Raw genomic sequence first — 21,276 nt, 5'->3', positions numbered from 1 at the left:
TTACCTTTCGCAGAATGCGAAGGTAATAAGAAGAAGACATCTCAAAGCCCCGAAGGCCCCTTGATAACCCTGAGAACGCTGAGAACGTGGAAAATATTTAAAAAATAAAAAAAAAACAGAGAGAGAGAGGCCCCCTTAAGACCCAATATTCCCCTTAGACCAGACCCCATTGAACCTCTAAAACATTGGAGTCCTCTCATAGTTTACAACTTTTCAGACCTTTGACCTTTGCACATTTTCAACCAGACCATTGAGATCTTTTGTTTGGAATTAATATCCTTTAATTTGGCGCATCCTTTAATTTATTTGCCACACAAAATGTGCTAACAAATTTCAAAAATGAAAAATTTGCATATTGGGGTCACTGAATTGGGTCACCATTCACAAGCTGGAAGCCGATTGTTTTGTTGTTGTTTTTGTCTTCAAAAGGTCAAAGGTCAAGGTGGCACATAATCGTGAATTTTCATCCGATTGACTGAAATCTGAGTCAGGTTTTCATGTTGAGTCACTGAAGGCTGCATTGCTTGTGAGGACAAAAGATCAAGGTAGACCAAAATCATGAATTTGTTTTTTAACCTTTCGTCATGTTTAGAACACGTAAGAAGAAGTGTGAATACAAATCGGACGTGGACGGCTTTACATTTTCACATTCTCTCGAGTTTTCTTTTGTAACTGATCTCAGATCATCTCGCTGATCATTGGGAATCACCAAACGTGGAAAAATATCAACATTAATTTATCTTTCCTTAAAAGAAGAAACTCTGACGAACCCCATATGTAATTTATCTGACCCTGATTGTTTCCCATGATTCCTTGAGCTAAGCACGTCATGACCTCATTTGCTTCTGGTGGTTCTTTGTCTTTGCAGAGAATGAAATGAAAATAAATTATTTTCCCAGCTCTACACAGTTCAACACAGAATATTGTTTAAATCAGGAAATGTCCTCTTCTGAGGATACTGATAAATTGAACAGCGTGTCACAGGACATCCACACAAGGTATTTAAAGGTACCCAAGCAGATCCAAACAAATGAGCAATCCTTCCCGTGTTTTGTGTTTACCAAGGAGTTTGACTGTGACTCCAATTCACCTCGACATCAAAGGAGGCGTCTGGGGGAGAAACACTACAATCGCTCTGTTTGTCCCAAGACATGTACTCAGGCATCGAATGGACAACAACGTCGAAGATTTCACACTGGGAAGAAACCCAACCACACTGGGGGGAAACTGTACCAAGGGGAGAACAACCACACGAGGGAGAAACCGTACCAAGGGGAGAACAACCACACGAGGCAGAAACCGTACCAAGGGGAGAACAACCACAAACAAGTTCACACTGGGGAGAAACCCAACCAAGGGGAGAACAACCACAAACGAGTTCACATAAGGGAGAAACCCAACCACGGGGAAAACAACCACACTGGGGAGAACAACCACACTTGGGAGAAACCCAACCATGGGGAGAACAACCACAAACGAGTTTACACTCGGGAGAAACCTGAACAAGGAGAGAACAACCACAAACGAGTTTACAGTTTGGGAAAACCCAACCAAGGGGAGAACAACCAGAAACAAGTTTACACTGGGGAAAAACCCAACCAAGGGGAGAACAACCACAAACGAGTTTATACTGGGGAAAAACCCAACCAAGGGGAGAACAACCACAAACGAGTTTATACTGGGGAAAAACCAAAGCAAGGGGAGAACAACCACAAACGAGTTTACACTGGGGAAAAACCCAACCAAGGGGAGAACAACCACAACCGAATTTATACTGGAGAAAACCCCAACCAAGGGGAGAACAACCACAAACGAGTTTACACTGGGGAAAAACCCAACCAAGTGGGGAACAACCACAAACGAGTTTATACTGGGGAAAAACCCAACCAAGGGGAGAACAACCACAAACGAGTTTACACTGGGGAAAAACCCAACCAAGGGGAGAACAACCACAAACGAGTTTACACTGGGGAAAAACCCAACCAAGTGGGGAACAACCACAAACGAATTTACACTCGGGAGAAACGGTATGAGTGTTCTGTGTGTTCTAAATTGTTTCGTCACTTGTCACACTTAAATAATCACAAGCGGACTCACACTGGGGAGAAACCGTACGAGTGTTCTGTGTGTTCGAAGATTTTTCGTGATTCATCAACCTTGAATGTTCATGAACGAGTTCACACTGGGGCGAAACCGTTCGAGTGTTCTGTGTGTTCCAAAGTTTTTCGTCAGTTGTCACACTTGAATAAACATAAGCGAGTTCACACTGGGGAGAAACCGTACAAGTGTTCTGTGTGTTCGAAGATTTTTCGTGATTCATCACACTTGAATAAACATAAGCGAGTTCACACTGGGGAGAAACCGTACAAGTGTTCTGTGTGTTCGAAGATTTTTCGTGATTCATCAACCTTGAATAAACATAAACGAGTTCACACTGGGGAGAAACCGTACAAGTGTTCTGTGTGTTCTAAATTGTTTCGTCAGTTATCACACTTAAATATTCACAAACGAACTCACACTGGGGAGAAACCATACAAGTGTTCTATGTGTTCGAAGATTTTTCGTGACTCATCAACCTTGAAAAAACATAAACGAGTTCACACTGGGGAGAAACCGTACAAGTGTTCTGTGTGTTCTAAATTGTTTCGTCAGTTATCAACCTTAAATATTCACAAACTAACTCACACTGGGGAGAAACCGTACAAGTGTTCTATGTGTTCGAAGATTTTTCGTGATTCATCAACCTTGATTAAACATAAACGAGTTCACACTGGGGAGAAACCGTACAAGTGTTCTGTGTGTTCTAAATTGTTTCGTCAGTTATCTACCTTAAATATTCACAAACGAACTCACACTGGGGAGAAACCATACAAGTGTTCTATGTGTTCGAAGATTTTTCGTGATTCATCAACCTTGAATAAACATAAACGAGTTCACACTGGGGAGAAACCGTACAAGTGTTCTGTGTGTTCTAAATTGTTTCGTCAGTTATCTACCTTAAATATTCACAAACTAACTCACACTGGAGAGAAACCGTACGAGTGTTCTGTGTGTTCTAAAGTGTTTCGACATTCATTTACCTTGAATAACCACAAACGAATTCACACGAGGGAGAGGCCGGACAAGTGCACTGTGTGTTCGAAGATTTTTCGTGATTCATCATCCTTGAATAAACATAAACGAGTTCACACTGGGGAGAAACCGTACAAGTGTACAGTGTGTTCAAAAGTGTTTTGTCAGTCATCACACTTAAATATTCACAAACGAACTCACACTGGGGAGAAACCGTACAAGTGTTCTGTTTGTTCGAAGATTTTTCGTGATTCATCAACCTTGAATAAATATAAACGAGTTCACACTGGGGAGAAACCGTACAAGTGTTCTGTGTGTTGGAAAGTTTTTCGTCATTTATCAACTTTGAATAACCACAAACTAACTCACACAGCACTCCACACCAAAGCTAAAAAGGTGTCGCCTGTTCTACAACCAACAGCCTGTTCTACTAGGCTCCAGACGAATCGTAGAAGATTAAATGAACAAAGCTGTAACTTAGAGGACAAGGAAGTCATCCTCCACTTGAAAGCATATTCCATGCCTGAACCATGGAGGATTATTGGTAAATGAGAACAGATGAAAATTACAGGTACGACACAGGAAAACGAAACAGAAACAAATACAAGCCCAATGATTTTAAAGAAAAAAAAAAGGAAAATTACAAAAAGAAATACCAGCAGATATTCTCCAACAAATGGGAGAATGACAAAAGAGCAGGAAGATTCAAAAAAGAGCTCGACAGAACAACAAGGATCGAAAAGGAAGGATCTTTGTCATGATTAAGAATACATTAAATTGCAGCAGTTGGGATGGAGAAAGAGTCATCATAAATACTCGAGACCAAGGAGACTGCAGGAATGCCTTGAAGAAAATGGCGGGATTGAGCCAATCAGACAAATTTAGGTTTTCTTTGGCAGAAACAGAAAGTACCAGTGACCTCCTTTCAAGATGTAAAATACTCATGTCACAACAGCTGTACACAGAAAGACAACACATCATCTGTGGAGTAATCCACCTTTACATCGATAAAAATTTCAACATCCCGGCACCAGAAACACAAACCACATCCGATCCTTGAAAAAGAACATATAATGCTCATGTATGACAAGATGATCCCATCAAGTGTGGACATTGTAAACAGAGCATTGCGTCTGGACTTCGTGCTCAAACACGAAAAGGAAAACTCGGCATTGTTGATCGATGTTTCAGTTCCCATGACGTTGGACGAAATTATGCAAAAATCCGGAAAATCACCAAATACCAGGATCTGAAAAATGAGGTCAAGAGAACTTGGAAACTGAAGAAAGCTTCAATTATACCGGTGATAGTCGGAGCTACAGGAATGATGAAAAATCCCCTCAATGAGTCCTTCAAAATTCATTTCGGGGGAATGAATACGACAACAAACAAACGGCAGTTGAAAGTTCAGTGACGATCCTGAAAAGAACCCTTAAACGAAACTCTGAAAACAAGAAAACTTCACAACTTGCTCTATCAACCATGACCTTTTACCAAAATGGAGGTGGACACACACACACACACACACACACACACACACACACACACACACACACACACACACACACACACACACACACACACACACACACAAACACACATACACCATTCATTTTTATTTATTAAAAGTGTAAACATGAACTGGAATTCTATTTTGTTTCTCATACTTTGGGATATCTTTAATCCCATAACCATGTTTGTTGTTCCTCTTGTCGGAAGTTCTTCACATCACCTGAAAGGATTTATTCTTTGTACCTTCTTGTGATCAGGTGTACAGGTGTTTACCATTAAATTGTTTGTTTTTCCAAATCGTCTCAGCCTGAATCTTTGATTACTTTCCGAGTTTAATGTAACTTGGAACTTTAATCTTATTAGTGTTATTTATACACAAATATATTGTTACAGGCGGGGGGTCGGCCGCCAACCGACCGCTCTGAACAGAGCCGGAAGTCGAGTCGGCCCGACCGATCGCCCGGAATATAGATCGCCGTCCACATAACTCCGAGCGACGGGTCCTTGTACAAGAACCGAAATACGCCAATCGGCAGATCCCGTGGGGTAGGATCGATTGCCAATCTTCAATGTACCTAAATACCCACGTGATCCAACTTCCGGGGTATTCCAACCTCGACGGATCTCGTACAGAACAAACCGCCGAGGCGAGCTTGTCCGTGCGCGATTCTGAGCGGCGTAATCGCCGATAACCGTCAGTCCAAATGTCCCCCTATTACGGCAAACCAACGGCAAACTCCCAACACACGAAATGTTCAGTCAATGAGGGAATGGACGCAACGAGCAGGTTTACATTCACACAAGGACATTTATTATAATAAAACACATATGCAATTAAATAAGGCAAAACACGTATGCAATTATACAAGCAACAAAAGCACGACAAAAGAACGACAACCGTCTACTTATTATGTACAGTCACTTACACTTCACAGCAGTTCCAACTTATTGCACGGGCCCACGGACACACTTACGCATACACGCGTGCGTGCACACACACACACACACACACACACACACACACACACACACACACACACACACACACACACACACACAAGAAACGGTGGCTGAGGCCTTTAATCATGAGCTCCAGCTCGGAGGACAGGTGAGCTGGAACTCAGAGCTTGATTCGAACCTTTCCACCTCGTGTGGTCTTCAACTTGTCCAGACCCGGGCTCCAGCGAGAGCGAGCTGGATCCAAATCGCCGCGATCCTTCCTGAGCTCCCGCGAATCCTCCCGCGCTTCTCATCACGTGCCGGTGAGATGAGGTGCCGATCCTTCCTGTCGATGCGTCGCTTCCCCAAGGAACCAACTCCAAGAAGAGGCCGACGCGTCGCACCTAGCCGGGAAACAAAATGGAGAACGACAAGCTCCACGAACCAAGAAGAAGAGGAAGAAGAGGTAGAACCCTCCACTCGCAGCTCGGGCCGAACAACCGGCTCAAGTTCCTTACAAAACAAAGCAGCAGCCGAAGCTCACTGAGCTAGCCGAAGCAAAAAGCTTCCGAAGGCCTCAAGCCAAGCAAGCCAAGCAGGACCCGACGGCTGCTGAACGACTGCTCTCTCTGAAGCAAAAAAGCTTACTCCTCCCACGGGACTCAGCACACGAACTCTGCCCACGGGACTCAGAACGGGACTCCCACGAACTCAGCCCTACCACGGGACTCCCACGAACTCTTTTGGGACTCTCCACGAACTCTGCCACGGGACTCCCACCAACTCTTTCAAACAAAGAAAAGATGTCCTCTTTATCCTTCCCACCCACTCCCCCACACCCGGCGTGACTCATGCCCTAGTGATCCACCCCCTGCTCAACCACCGGTGGGAGGGAGTTGTTGACGTCACGGGATGGCAGGGTTCTTCTTCCTCTTTGCAGAAGAGGGGGGAGGGACGTCTCCATTGTTTCGTTCCCTAACTATTAAATCGATCCGTAGCGCATCTAATCGATCTCTGAACATTTAAACAATGGAAGGTGAGCTATCTAGGGAACATGCACTTATCGACATAGCTGACGAAGGGAACCTGTATGTTGTGTGCAATTGAATTCCAAATTCGTAACAATATTGTTACGGATTTCAGAATCCGGTCTGATGAATGCATCCACACATCCAGGTCCTCAGACAGTTATTTCCTTTAATGCATGTTCAGATTAGCCCCATCCCCATGTCTAATGGGATCTTAAATGTGATGCGTTGAGAAGGGTAAAGGATAGATCCCCTCTCTTATGGGAAGCTTTTTTCTTTACGACAGACACGTTTACACACATTTCTTTCACGAGCTCTGAAGCCCACCCCCCATTCTTCCTCAGCAACAATCTTTCGTGAGGTCCGACGGCCGCCTTTTTGAGAGCGCACGGGTCGTCATGGTAACCGTGCACAAGTGGGGAGGGGTGAGCTTGGGGCAGACTGCACCCGTGTACGTCGTGGATATAAAAACGAAGGGAGGTCCGTTCTGAGGAAAAAGAAAACGCGAAAGGAGCGAGGAAAAAGCAAAGGGCGAGAGAGGCGAGAAGAAAGCCAGGGAGGGAGAAGAGAACGAGAAGTAAGCTTGAGAAGCGAGCAAGAAGCGGGTGTCTGACCAGCGCCAACAAGACAATTCGTCCTTCCCAGTGCTTGGGCAAGCGAGCGTGTGGTGCGCGTGTGGGTGTGAGCAGCGCCGACAACGAGTGAGGCACGGGTCGGTCACCAACAACACCAGGGTCGAAACCCACGACAGATGATCCCGGTGCCCTCCAGACGTCGACTGGTGTTCAAGGCTGTTCGCGAGAGGGTGCACAGCAGGGCTGGGTTCTGGCGACGGACGTGACACACACGCACACATTTCAGGACGTTTTCACTTCACGGACGACGACTTTCTGGTGAGCGAGATGATTCTTCTTCGCCCCCCCCTTCCCCTGAATGATCTGTTGGGTTCCCTTGTCTGTTTAGTTATAAGTAAGTCAACCCTCGATAAGCATCTGCTCTTTGTCTCTTTCCTGGCAATTTGATTGATTTTGCTTTGAAATTCATTCTTTATTTACCTCAGCAAATAAAAAGTTCTTTTTATTTATTTATTTTATTATTAATAAATCATTTGTCGATTTCCAACCTGTCCGTGTTTATCCTATCCTTCCATTGATCTAGCATTGTCCGAACCTAGATAGAGTGGGAGGTAATTACCACAGATTTGACCAAAAATCGTCGGCACGCACCAGTGGTTAAAACGCTCGGACGCCCTAATTAAAATCTAATCAAGATAACATTGGTGCTTTGCCGAGGGCACGCTCCCCGCTCAGGTAACTACGTGACCTCGACTTATTACGGAGAGTTAAACGGACTTATTAGACGGTGGACACTGGAACTCGTGGTTGATTGAGTGGCGTTCGTGGTTGTAAAACAACCCACTGTGCCACAACGTTAATTGTGAACGGTGGCCCAAGGTCCAGCTCTACCGAGTAACACCGGGGATTAATACCCCTGAGTTACAAGCTGGTGTCTCGGTACCCGTGGCCGCAACAATATATTATTAATTACATGTAGATTCCAATTGTTAATTGTATATAGTTATTTATGGATTACCCTTTCTATTTGTAAGATAAGAATTCATTTTATTCCCTCAACTTAACCCCCATCTACCAACATATTGTTGCGGCCACAGGTACCGAGACACCAGCTTGTACCCAGCCTTGCCGTGCATCCTCTCGCGAACAGCCTTGAATGCCAATTGACGTCTGGGAGGGCACCGAGATCGTCTGTTGCGGGTTTAGACCCTGGTGCTGCGACCCGGGCAGTTCCTCACACTTCACAAAACTGGTGATGTCCAGTGACCCATACAGTCCGTCGGTGACCCACCCGTGCCTCACTCGTTGTCGACGCTGTTCACACCCACACTTGCGGGCTTGCACACTTCCTCGCCTGCACGCTTCCTCCCTGGTTCGCCTGTTCCCTTGCGCGCTTCAACTCTCGCTTTCTTTCTCGTTCTCTTCTCCCTCCTCTTTCTCTCACCTCGGAACGGACTTCCAATTCGTTTTTATATCTGCGGGCCGTCTCGGCGGGCGCAGAGTCCGACCCAAGCTCTCCCTGCCCCACTTGCGCACGGTTATCATGACGACCAGTGCACTCTCAAAAAAGGCGGGCGTCGGCGCTGCCGAAAGAACGTTGCCGAGGAAAAATGAGGGCGGGCGTCAGAGCTCGAGAAAGAAATGCTGAGGAAAAATAAGGACGAGCGTCACAGCTCACGAAATAAATGTGTGTAAACGTGTCTGTCGTTAAGAAAAAAGCTTCCCATAAGAGAGGGATCTATCCTTTACCCTTCTCAAGGCATCACATTTTCAATCCCATTAGACATGGGGATGGGGCTAATCTTAACATGCATTTTATGAAGTAACGGTCTGAGGACCTGGATGTGTGGATGCATTTATCAGACCGGATTCTGAAATCCATAACAATATTTACAACCACATCCTCCTTCCCTTCCCTTCCCCTCATGCAGCCTTCCCTTCCACTCATGCTGCCTTCCCTTCCCCTCATGCTGCCTTCCCTTCCCCTCACGCTGCCTTCCCCTTCCCTCATGCAGCCTTCCCTTCCACTCATGCTGCCTTCCCTTCCCCTCACGCTGCCTTCCCTTCCACTCACACTGCCTTCCCCTTCCCTAATGCTGCCTTCCCTTCCCCTCATGCTGTCTTCCCTTCCCCTCGTGCTGCCTTCCCCTCACGCTGTCTTCACTTCCTCTCAGCTGCCTTCCCTTCCCCTCACACTGCCTTCCCTTCCCCTCACACTGTCTTCCCTTCCACTCACGCTGCTTTTCCCTCCCCTCACGTTGCTTCTCCCTCCCCTCACGTTGCCTCTCCCTCCCCTCGTGCTGCCTTCCCCTGCCCTCATGATCAATTTCTTTCCCTTCTCCTCAATAATCCTCCACCAAAATACTCTCCACCACTACACAACTCTCCGGAGGTTGAAGAGAGGAAAAGGTGTCAAAGAATGTGCGAATTGGACAAATTAAAGTTGTGGTTTTTTTTTTAGCAGTCGGAACTTCTGTTCTGATCAATTCCGCAATTCTTCTCACGTTGAGAGATTCTGAACTCGTCGTTTGTGTGGAAATTAATTTAAATGAATTCAACAAAACAATGGACAAAATATGAAACAAAACAAAAATTTTCACCACATCACAGGGTTTAACACTGAGTGCAGTACGCCTTTGTTCGCACTCCTCTTCCTTCCCCGCTGGGTTTTTTATTTACCCTGACCCACTCGGACACTGGTCTGAACACGGAATGCTCCTGCTCGTCCATGCTCCATGCCACGATACCCAATTCCTCATCCACGGTTCGTGGCAAACCTGGCCCTGTCACCCGGGCTGCACGGACTGGCATCTCACGGGAGGGATCTGCCATCTGGTTCCTGTCCTCGTGTCTCGAGCAGAATTTAGTTTTCCCCCAGACAAGGGTGTCATATTGAGAGAGTGCATCGGCATTTCCATGAGCCTCCCTGGCTCCATGGGCCACATTGAAAACACACTGCTGCAATTTCTCCCAACCACCTTGGAATTTGGCCCTCTGGTTCCTTGAACCATAAGATCCGTTGCAGGAGGAATGGTCAGGAGGAATTATCGAGGGAACCGAAAATTTCGGCCCGAACAAGTACGAACAAGCACGCCCGAACCCTGTCCAGACGGCATCAGCCCACGTGTCCTAACAACCTGCTCTGCTGCTCTTGCTAGCCCTCTCTCTTTTCTATTCACACACTCATTTACTGAAGGTCATCTGCCATCTGCTTGGAAATCAGCAAACATGACCGCAGGTCAGGTCAGGTGTGGGAGCATGTGCCAGAGCAGCGCATTGCTGCGTCCACTTTCCATACCTGGTTAAAGGTGAAGATGTCATTCCACGAGATTGAGGAGCTCTTCCATGCGACTTGTCAGAAGGTTTAGCTGGGGCAACATCTTTGATGAGGCTGCACGTCGGAGTTCCGCATCTGGTCAATAATACAGGTTGTTAGGGTAATCGGTTAGAAACCGTCCATTATGTTTGCCACAAAGTACTGCTTCAGACGATCGGTGTCGTCGTCCCAATCACCCCCCACTGCGTATTCTTGCAATATCCCGATGCACGAAGACATCCTCGTCGTGCTGTAATGTGATGTACTCAATGGTAATGTACTAAATCATCCAGTATAATGTACTATACTCAATAGACAGGGACGAAGGCTCTGAAGTGGGAACAACAGGTTTTATTCCGACACCGACACAACACAGCACAGCATTGGAACATGTGCGGGTCACATGACTCTGTTTAACCACGCCCATGTATGCATACATTATCATAAACTACCGATACATCTCAGTCCCAAACATCATTAGTGTATGTAACGATTTCATGTGACAGGGATCGTTACATTGTGACGTCACATTGCAGCACTGGCTGTTCCATGCACATCGTTCAATGGATGTTTCTGTTTTTGGTTGTCAGAGGGTTTACAGGTCGATGTATTATCCCGGTGACATCACTGTCCTCTGTACCTGATGAAGGTGTTGTTGACACTGTCACACCTCGGTAAACTTGTCGGTACACAACAGGTTGTGCTGGTTAAGCTGTAACGGGAATACCACGTGGTGTGGTGAACAAGTATCTGTGAGTGTAACAAACACACTCCATCTCATTTCGTGGTTCTCTGGTTCTCTTTAAGTAGAGAACACACCACGTGACTCGGTTACACGTGTCCAAGTAATGTTCGACCTCCTCACGCTTGTCTGTGACCAGGAGATCTCAAACCGTGATGGACGGATTCGGACGGAACTTGGTGGACAGGTTTTGTGTGTGACGAGGACGAATCGATTCGATTTTGGTGAAGATCCCAATCCGGATTCGAGAATGTTCATATCACAGAACTTGGTGGATGAGTTTGTTGGTGACAAGAACAAACCGATTAAATTTTGGTTCCATCAGGTGTGGACGCAGCTCCGTCCTATCAGTGGCCATTGGGATCCAAAAGGTAACCTGTTCATCCAGGTGGAAGTGTGTAATTAACTATGAAACACCGAGTGGTGTTTTATATCCCAGTCCACTCTGTGGAGACACGAACGTGCTGTTTTCACCCCGCGGTTCCACGGGAGAGAAACAACGAGGTGAAGCGATTGGGTGACGCAGTGTGACGTCACGACCATGTTCGCGGAAAACGTTGAGTTCGTTAAAGCCGATTCGTCAGAGGATTCATTGAATGAGCTTGCCTCACGAGGGGTTTTCGCGCTTTGAGAAATCCTGTTCTCCCCGCTCCCCCCCCTCTCTCTTCACCACAACGAACCTTCCGCGACGGTGGTTGAGGGACGGAACGTGTTCTTTTGGAGACCATTTGATCGTTCTTCAGAGGGAAAATCGCGGCCAGGCCTGAGGGTTTGAGATTGTGGAGCAGGTACCAGTCTTGGTCCTTGTGTGACCTTCTCCGACCCCGTGTGTGTGGAGGTGTGTGAATTATGAGGTCGAGCTCGTGCTGAGGAGGACGCGTGTGGTCAAACAGTTCGGGTTGACCCAAATCTCCACAGTGAAACAGATGAAGATGGAGGGAAGTGTAAACCACGAGGTGGAACCGTCTCTCGAGGGTTCGGGCCTGGAGGGTGAGCACGGAGATCGTTCGTTCACATTCAAACCCTCCCGAGCTCCGGGTCACGTCTCCATTACACCGTCTGGGTCCCTCCACGTCACCGGTTTCGTGAAGTCCGAAGAGCCGATCGTGTCGCGGTACCAGGGTTCAAATCCGGGATGGACGATCTCGGTGCCCCCACCAAAAGCACTGCTCCCCATTCCGATTTCGACCCACTCAGTGAGTGGACCATCCTCATGGACCGAGCCTGCTATCTTGGCGACGTGCCCCGGAGGGGGTCGCTACCTGACTGCATCCGTGACTTTTCGCCCACCATCGGATGCTGTGACCGCGACGGATCCCGACGGACAGGATCCCGAGCGATGCGATGCGGACACTCCGACCGAGATGTCAGACGGTCCACACAGCGATGCCGAAGGATGGATGGAGGGGGCTGAAGAACACGTTCATAGGATTGTCGAATATCGCACCGATAGACCAACATTTGGGGCACCCCCAACCCTGCAGCCTGGCCCTGTGGTGGTGGGAAAGAGTGGTATGGATTGTGAGGAACCTGGGATATTGGTGGAGTCCACAATGGACTCACAAGTCGTGCCCTACCTGGAACCGTCCTGGCCTGTCCTGCCACCCATCCCAATACCATTGGGCACTACCCTGCCATGTGCGCTGATGACCGGTGGTGGTGGAGTGGTAAGAGGTCCACAGGGTTGCATCAACTGTCATGAGCGCTTGGAGGAAGACATTCCCTCTGTGAAGGACCGAGTCGTGCCCGCGCCTGAGACCAGCAAGAAGCAGGACGTGGAGGAAAACGTGTTGACCTGTTCGAGGGGGCAGGAGTCTCTCCAGGTCACGTTGTTGGACATCATGAGCATTGTGGGGAAAGAAATGGAAAAGGAGCACAGAGGTGAGATATCATAAACAAGGATGTACATTCTATGTGACAACTCCCCTAAGACAACGCCCCACATCATGGAGTGTGGTTGAACTCCATCAGCAGAGATGGAATGGGGAAAACAAAAGTGTCCGCCCATTCAAACGTGGACAAAATGATCTCGGTTTTAAAACTACCGAAGAGTGAAACCGTCAGAATTTAAAATCTTTATATTTTATTCTCGAACGTTTTCATAACTCACAAGAATGAAAAACACATCAAAATACACAATCACTAAAGTACCAGATAAATAGATCACAAAATTGTCTTAAAATGACAACCAGTGAAAGGATTGTGTTGTTGTATTGTGGTGTCATTTCTTCCGACCTTGTTTGGTTGTTTTGGGGGGTCCCTTCATGTTTTTTTCATTTTAAAAATCTTTTTTCCAATTTGTGTACATGAGTGTCACTTCCAAGCCTGGTGTTGGTTTCGCGGTTAGGGTGGCTGATTTGGGGTCTTCGGGTCCTGAGTTCAAACCCCACTCGGCTGTTGAATTAATACCAGGTGGGGTTGACTCAGCCTGTCATCCTTCTGAGGTGGGCAAAATGAGTACCAGTGTACTGGTAAAAGGGACACTGCATTAGCGGCAAAACTGCGTTCCCAACCAATGATGGAACCAGCAACCAAAAGGCTGCACTAAAGAGAGAATCACTTCCGGTTCAGGCTTTTGTGTTTTTTTGCACGCGCAGTGAAAATCTGATCTCTCTCTCTCTCTCTCTCTCTCTCTCTCTCTCTCTCTCTCTCTCTCTCTCTCTCTCTCTCTCTCTCTCTCTCTCTCTCTCCTCTCTCTCTCTCTCTCTCTCTCTCTCTCTCTCTCTCTCTCTCTCTCTCTCTCTCTCTCTCTCTCTCTCTCTCTCTCTCTCTCTCTCTCTCTCTCTCTCTCTCTCTCTCTCTCTCTCTCTCTCTCTCTCTCTCTCTCTCTCTCTCTCTCTCTCTCTCTCTCTCTCTCTCTCTCTCTCTCTCTCTCTCTCTCTCTCTCTCTCTCTCTCTCTCTCTCTCTCTCTCTCTCTCTCTCTCTCTCTCTCTCTCTCTCTCTCTCTCTCTCTCTCTCTCTCTCTCTCTCTCTCTCTCTCTCTCTCTCTCTCTCTCTCTCTCTCTCTCTCTCTCTCTCTCTCTCTCTCTCTCCGTCTCGACACTCCTCCCTCCCGCAGTGTATAGCAACGTTTCCTGAGGCGTTGCTCTCCCCACCTCCACCCCTTCCTCGTTCTTCTCCACTTCCCAGCTTCCCCTTTTTCACTCACACCTCGCTATCCTCCCTCCTCTCCCCACCCCTCACTTCCCTCCGTCCTCTCTGCCTCCCCTCCCCCTCTCTCTTCCTTTTTCTTTCTCCACCCCCCCTTCCCTTCACACCACCCACCGTCAGTGAAGCGATGCGTTGTATTTGCTCGTAAAAAAAATATAAAAAGCCTTAAGAGCACGAAGACTCCAAATACCCCTAAGACCCTCCAGAACCTAAAGACCCTTGAAAACCCCTTAGACCGTTTAAGACCCCCTAAGACATCTCAAAAGCCTGGTGTTGCCTTAGTGGTTGGGGCAGCTGGCTTGGGATCTTTGGGTCCTGAGTTTGAGCCCCTTTAGCTGCTGAATTATCACCAGGTGGGGTTGACAGCCTGTCATCTTTCCGAGGTCGGCAAAATGAATGCCAGCTTGCTGGTATCCTGTGTTGGAGTGGCGACTCTTCAAGTATTGTGCCCAACAGCCAAGGAGACTGCTTCGGCAGCCCCAACGCTCTGCACAGAGAATGGTCCCAATGGATGGATGGATGGATGGATGGTTTAGGGGCACATCAGCAGCATTGTCGTGCCCCAACAAAATGATAACTACCTGACAGCCATGTTGCCATACACAATAATAATAATAATAAGATAACATCTCAAAGCCTCGAAGGCCCCTTTATAACCCTTAGAACGCTGAGATGCTTAAGACCCTATATTCCCCTTTGACCAGACCCCATTGAACCTCTAAAACCTTGGAGTCCTTTCACAGTTTTCAACTTTTCAGACCTTTGACCCTTGCACATTTACAACCAGACCATTGAGATCTTTTGTTTGCAATTAATATCATTTAATTTCGTGCATCCTTTCATTTATTTGCCACACAAAATACACAAAACATTAAACAAGTCCTGGCGAGGGTCTGCAAACTCTGATTGTTCGTTCATGTGAGCACGACAGACGGGATTTTACAATCGCTGTCTGTCTGTCTATCTGTCTGGCCTTGTCATACCTTTTGTTTTGAGCTTTTGTCATCAAATTTTCAACAAAGTTTTATGATCAGAATTTGGCGAAAATTTCAAAAATGAAAAATTTGCATATTGGGGTCACTGAATTGGGTCACCATTCACAAGCTGGAAGCCGATTGTTTTGTTGGTTTTTTTGGGGATCAAAAGGTGAAAAGTAAGGTTTTCAAGTTGGGTCTCTGAAGCCTGTATTGATTGTGAGGTCAAAAGATCAAGGTCGACCAAAATCATGAATTTGTTTTTTACCCTTTCATCATGTTTCGAACACAAAAGAAGAAGTGCGAACACAAATCGGATGCGGACAGCTTTACTGACTGATTGTTTCCTATGATTCCTTGAGCAAAACACATCATTACCTCATTAGTTTCTTATGGTTCTTTGTCTTTGCAGAGAAAGAAATGAAAATAATTTCATTTCCCAACTCCACCCAGTTCTTCAACACAGAAGCTTGTTTAAATCAGCAAATGTCTTCTTGTCAGGATACTGATAAATTGAACAGCGTGTCTCAGGACATCCACACAAGGTATTTAAAGGTAACCAAGCAGATCCAAACAAATGAGCAATCCTTCCCATGTTCTGTGTGTACCAAGGAGTTTGTCTGTGAATCTAATTCACCTCGACATCAAAGGAAGCGTCTGGGGGAGAAACACTACAGTCGATCTGTTTGTCCCAAGACATGTACTCAGGCATCGAATATACAACAACGTGGAAGATTTCACACTGGGGAGAAACCCAACCACACTGGGGAGAAACCCAACCACACCGGGAAGAACAACCACAAACGAGTTTACACCAGGGAGAAACCGTTCGAGTGTTCTGTGTGTTTGAAGATATTTCGTGATTCATCAACCTTGAATGTACATAAACGAGTTCACACTGGGGAGAAACCATACGAGTGTTCTGTGTGTTCCAAAGTGTTTAGTCAGTCGTCAAACTTAAATATTCACAAACTAACTCACACTGGGGAGAAACCGTACGAGTGTTCTGTGTGTTCTCAAGTGTTTCGACATTCATTTACCTTGCATAACCACAAACGAATTCACACTCGGGAGAGGCCGTACAAGTGTACTGTGTGTTCCAAGGTTTTTTGTCACTTATCAAACTTGAATAACCATAAACGAGTTCACACTGGGGAGAAACCGTACAAGTGTACTGTGTGTTCAAAAGTGTTTCGTCAGTCATCACACTTAAATATTCACAAACTAACTCACACTGGGCAGAAACCGTACCAGGGGGAGAACAACCATAAACGAGTTTACACTGGGGAGAAACCCAACCAAGGGGAGAACAACCAAAAACGAGTTTACACCAGGGAGAAACCCAACCACGGGGAGAATAACGACTCTGGGGAGAAACCCAACCAATGGGAGAACAACCAAAAACAAGTTTACACTGTGGAGAAACCGTTCGAGTGTTCTGTGTGTTTGAAGATTTTTCGTGATTCATCAACCTTGAATGTACATAAACGAGTTCACACTGGGGAGAAACCATACGAGTGTTCTGTGTGTTCCAAAGTGTTTAGTCAGTCGTCAAACTTAAATATTCACAAACTAACTCACACTGGGGAGAAACCGTACGAGTGTTCTGTGTGTTCTAAAGTGTTTCGACATTCATTTACCTTGCATAACCACAAACGAATTCACACTCGGGAGAGGCCGTACAAGTGTACTGTGTGTTCCAAGGTTTTTTGTCACTTATCAAACTTGAATAACCATAAACGAGTTCACACTGGGGAGAAACCGTACAAGTGTACTGTGTGTTCAAAAGTGTTTCGTCAGTCATCACACTTAAATATTCATAAACGAACTCACACTGGGGAGAAACCGTACAAGTGTTCTGCGTGTTCGAAAGTTTTTCGTCATTTATCAACTTTGAATAACCACAAACTAACTCACACAGCACTCCACACCAAAGCTAAAAGATGTCGCCTGTTCTACAACCAACAGCCTGTTCTCCTCGGCTCCAGACGAATCGTAGAAGATTAAATGAACAAAGCTGTAACTTAGAGGAGAAGGAAGTCATCCTCCACTGGAAAGCACATTCTATGCATGAACCATGGAGGATTTTGGTAATTGAGAACAGATGTAAATTACACGTTCGACACAGGAAAACGAAACAGAAACAAATACAACCCTAATGATTGCAAAGAAAAAAACGGAAAATTACTAAAATTAATACCACCAGATATTCTCCGACAAATGGGAGAATGACAAAAGAGCAGGAAAATGAAAAGAAGAGGTCGAAAGAACAAGGATCGACAAGGAGGGATCTTTGTCATGACGAAGAAGAGATTAAATTGCAGTTGTTGGGATGGAGAAAGAGTCATCATAAATACTCAAGACCAAGGAGACGACACGAATGCCTTGAAGAAAATGGCGGGATTGAGCCAATCAGACAAATTTCGGTTTTGTGAGGTGGAAACAGAAAGTACCAGTTACCTCCTTCCATGATGTAAAATACTCATGTCACAACAGCTGTACACAGAAAGACAAGACATCATCTGTGGAGTAATCCACCTTTACATCGATAAAAATTTCAACATCCCGGCCCCAGAAGCACAAACTACATCCGATCCTTGAAAAAGAACATATATTGCTCATGTATCACAAGATGATCCCACCAAGTGTGGACATTGCAAACAGAGCATTGCGTCTGGACCTCGTGCTCAAACACGAAAAGGAAAAGTCAGCATTGTTGATCGACGTTTCAGTTCCCATAACTTTGGACGAAATTATGCAGAAATTAGGAAAATCACCAAATACCAGGACCTGAAAAAATGAGGTCAAGAGAACTTGGAAACTGAAGAAAGCTTCAATTATACTGGTGATAGTCGGAGCTACAGGAATGATGAAAAAAACCCTCAATGAATCCTTAAAAATTTATTCCGTGCAAATGAATACGACTACAAACAAACGGCAGTTGAAAGTTCAGTGACGATCCTGAAAAGAACCCTTAAACGAAACTCTGAAAACAAGAAAACTTCACAACTTGCTCTATCAACCATGACCCTTTACCAAAATGGAGGTGGACACACACACACACACACACACACACACACACACACACACACACACACACACACACACACACACACACACACACACACACACACACACACACACACACACACACACACACACACACACACACTTAATTTTTATCTTTTTAAAAGTGGAAACATGACCTGGAATTCTATTTTGTTTCTTATACTTTGGGATATCTTTAATCACATAGCTGTGTTTGTTGTTCCTCTTGTAGGAAGTTCTTCACATCACCTGTAAGGATTTATTCTTTGTAACTCTTTGTGATCAGGTGTACAGTTGTTAACCATTAAATTGTTTGTTTTTCTCAATCGTTTCAGCTTGAATCTTTGATTACTTTCCAAGTTCAATCACGGTTCGTAAGGGTCCTTAAAACCCATAAAAGTCCAACATTTCTGAGTTGTACAATTTAAGTACTTAAATGTCCTTAAATTTCAGGAAAATGTTTAAAAGTCATTAAAAATCAGATTTTCCTGTTATTTGGTGAAGGGTGTTTCATTTTCCTCGCACTAGTATTCTAAACAAGGACAAATGTGTCCACGAGCAGCGTCCCATAGGTTTTGTCGGCTAAAAAAAAACAAAACAAAAAAAACAACAACTTCCGATATTTCGTCACGTGCCTTGATTAAGCCAATAGCGAAACGCGTCATAATGTATTTACGTATTTACAATATATCGTGTATTTACGAAATAAATAATTTATTTACGAAATTACAATACGATAAATGGAATAATCTTTAAATAGTAACGTGAACTTTTCGAAACTTTAAAGCAAATGTCCGAATATATTTAAAAGTTCATGATAGACGCTCTCAAAAGGCACCGTCAATGTGAGGATGTGTACATGTGCTCAGTATTTAAGGAGATCCGGATCTTGCATATACAAGAGCCGAGTCCGAGAGGTTAAGGTTTTGTCTTCACAAGAAGAAGAACAACAACAACAACAACGCCGAGCTCTCTTAGAGCCACGTTCGCTCTGCGAGATGCTGCTAAAAATGATATTTTATTGAAAAATACTGTTTACCAGTTTAGTGGCATGGTTGCATTTCATTCCCGCCCGTCCTCATGCCAGAGCTCGTGGCTTTGTTTTTGCGCGGCTGCGCAATTTCTGGTATTGGTGTAGAATATATTTAACTTTTCCCTTCCTGAAATTCTATTTTCCTACCTGGCCTTACTCATCACAATTACATCATCAGGTCCTTCCTTTATCGCTTGCCTCCCCTCCACTGACCTAGAAAAGTCTGAACTCTTTCCTCAATTCCCACTGCAAACCTTGCTGCCCCCTTTCTATTTAACACACGGCCATCATTCTGGAAACACTCCCTTTGTCCCCGAAATGATTCCCACGACTTGTTAACGTCATTTGGTGACGTTATGAGGCAAACGCATATTTTCATGGTTACTCTGTAGAACGTTTCTCATCGGAATCTCTCGTAGGCAGATATTCCTCAAGGAGTCGCTCCTGATGGATAGCAGCTCTATTCACCTCAGTGTGACCTTAAAGAAGTCACACGTGGTCACCTTTTGGCAAGATACGGGTCATTTGTGTTTGTTTGTTTGTGAACAGTATTACGGAAAAACTCCTCGACGGATTTCGACGAAACTTGGTGGGGGGATTAGGTATGGTCCAAGGAACATGCCATTAGATTTTGGACTTGGTCCAAAATCCAATATGGCCGCTATGGCGGCCATTTTGAAAATATATTTGAATTTTTTTTTTTTTGCATTTCTACATGTTTTAATTGATTTCCAACCCCCCCCCCAAAAAAAAAATTGTTGGAGAAAAAAAAATTTTTGCAACTTTTTTTTCAACACAATTTCGATTTTTTTTTTTGGAATATATGCATGTTATTTGTGATTTCCAACAAAAAACATGCCAAAATTATAATTGCGGCTGATTTTGGAACTTCAGGTGGATATACCCACGTAAAATCAATTTCTGTCTCAAGGAATCTAGTTATGACGAATGAATTGAGTATGTAAAAGTTGAAAGTAAAAGGGAAAGTTGCAAACTATAACTCTGTGAGCACTGTTGACATCAAATTGAATGAATAGGATATCAGGTTCACTTGAGTGACCTCGCAGTATTGGCGGCGGAGGTTTTGCACTCTTCCGAGTGCTCCCCCTCTAGTTTAAATTTCTGGTATTGGTGTAGAATATATTTAACTTTTCCCTTCCTGAAATTCTATTTTCCTACCTGGCCTTACTCATCACAATTACATCATCAGGTCCTTCCTTTATCGCTTGCCTCCCCTCCACTGACCTAGAAAAGTCTGAACTCTTTCCTCAATTCCCACTGCAAACCTTGCTGCCCCCTTTCTATTTAACACACGGCCATCATTCTGGAAACACTCCCTTTGTCCCCGAAATGATTCCCACGACTTGTTAAATGTAAAACCTTCCATCATACACCATTCTTCCAGGCATTGGTTGACGTCTATTGCTCTGCTCATAATTTAGATATTGTTTCCTAATCTTGGGAGGATCCCAGAAAACATGACCTCACAACCCTTTGCTTTCAGCCGCTTACCAAATATCCTGTATCTATTTTTCAAAACCTCTGAGTGAACTTTTCCTTCATCATTCGTTCCCAGGTGAACCACAACCAACTTCTTCCTGCCATGGCCCGATACAATATCGTTAACCCTTCCTTCAATGTCCCTAACTCCCACTCCTTCAAAACTACACGGAATCCTGTCTACAATCCTTCCAGCAGAATGAAGAATCTACATATTTAATTGTCTGATCACCCACAAAAACTGTCTCCCATACCTCATGTCCACCAATTTCTATTTTGGCACCGACACCACTGCCTGCACCCGTTGCACCGTCAGTCCGTCACCACTGCCTGCACCCGTTGCACCATCAGTCCGTCACCACTGCCCGCCCCCGTTGCACCGTCAC

The 21,276-nt window shown here is 45.2% G+C and overlaps 1 protein-coding gene and 1 long non-coding RNA gene across 2 annotated transcripts in view; one reads left to right on the top strand and one right to left on the bottom strand.

The window, feature by feature from the left end:
* The window catches only part of LOC147006510 (uncharacterized), a 25,431-nt gene extending 6,748 nt beyond the window's left edge, over nucleotides 1–18,683 (top strand). The window contains exons 2-4 of the mRNA XM_085868660.1: nucleotides 869–3,619; nucleotides 11,998–13,065; nucleotides 15,722–18,683. Of these exons, the coding sequence (XP_085724786.1) occupies nucleotides 869–3,619; nucleotides 11,998–13,065; nucleotides 15,722–17,316 (5,414 nt within the window). The 3' untranslated portion in view covers nucleotides 17,317–18,683. The remainder of the gene's footprint in view (nucleotides 1–868; nucleotides 3,620–11,997; nucleotides 13,066–15,721) is intronic.
* The window catches only part of LOC147006509 (uncharacterized), a 34,980-nt gene that overhangs the window by 12,475 nt on the left and 1,229 nt on the right, over nucleotides 1–21,276 (bottom strand). The gene's annotated exons all lie outside the window — the stretch shown is intronic.

This window comes from Eptatretus burgeri, unplaced genomic scaffold (genome assembly GCF_056783735.1).
Source record: "Eptatretus burgeri isolate ZD-2024b unplaced genomic scaffold, Ebu_testis_v1 Ebu_testis_scaffold_3169, whole genome shotgun sequence".
Classification (NCBI taxonomy): Eukaryota; Metazoa; Chordata; class Myxini; order Myxiniformes; family Myxinidae; genus Eptatretus; species Eptatretus burgeri.
This window is presented reverse-complemented; position numbering and strand designations above follow the sequence as displayed.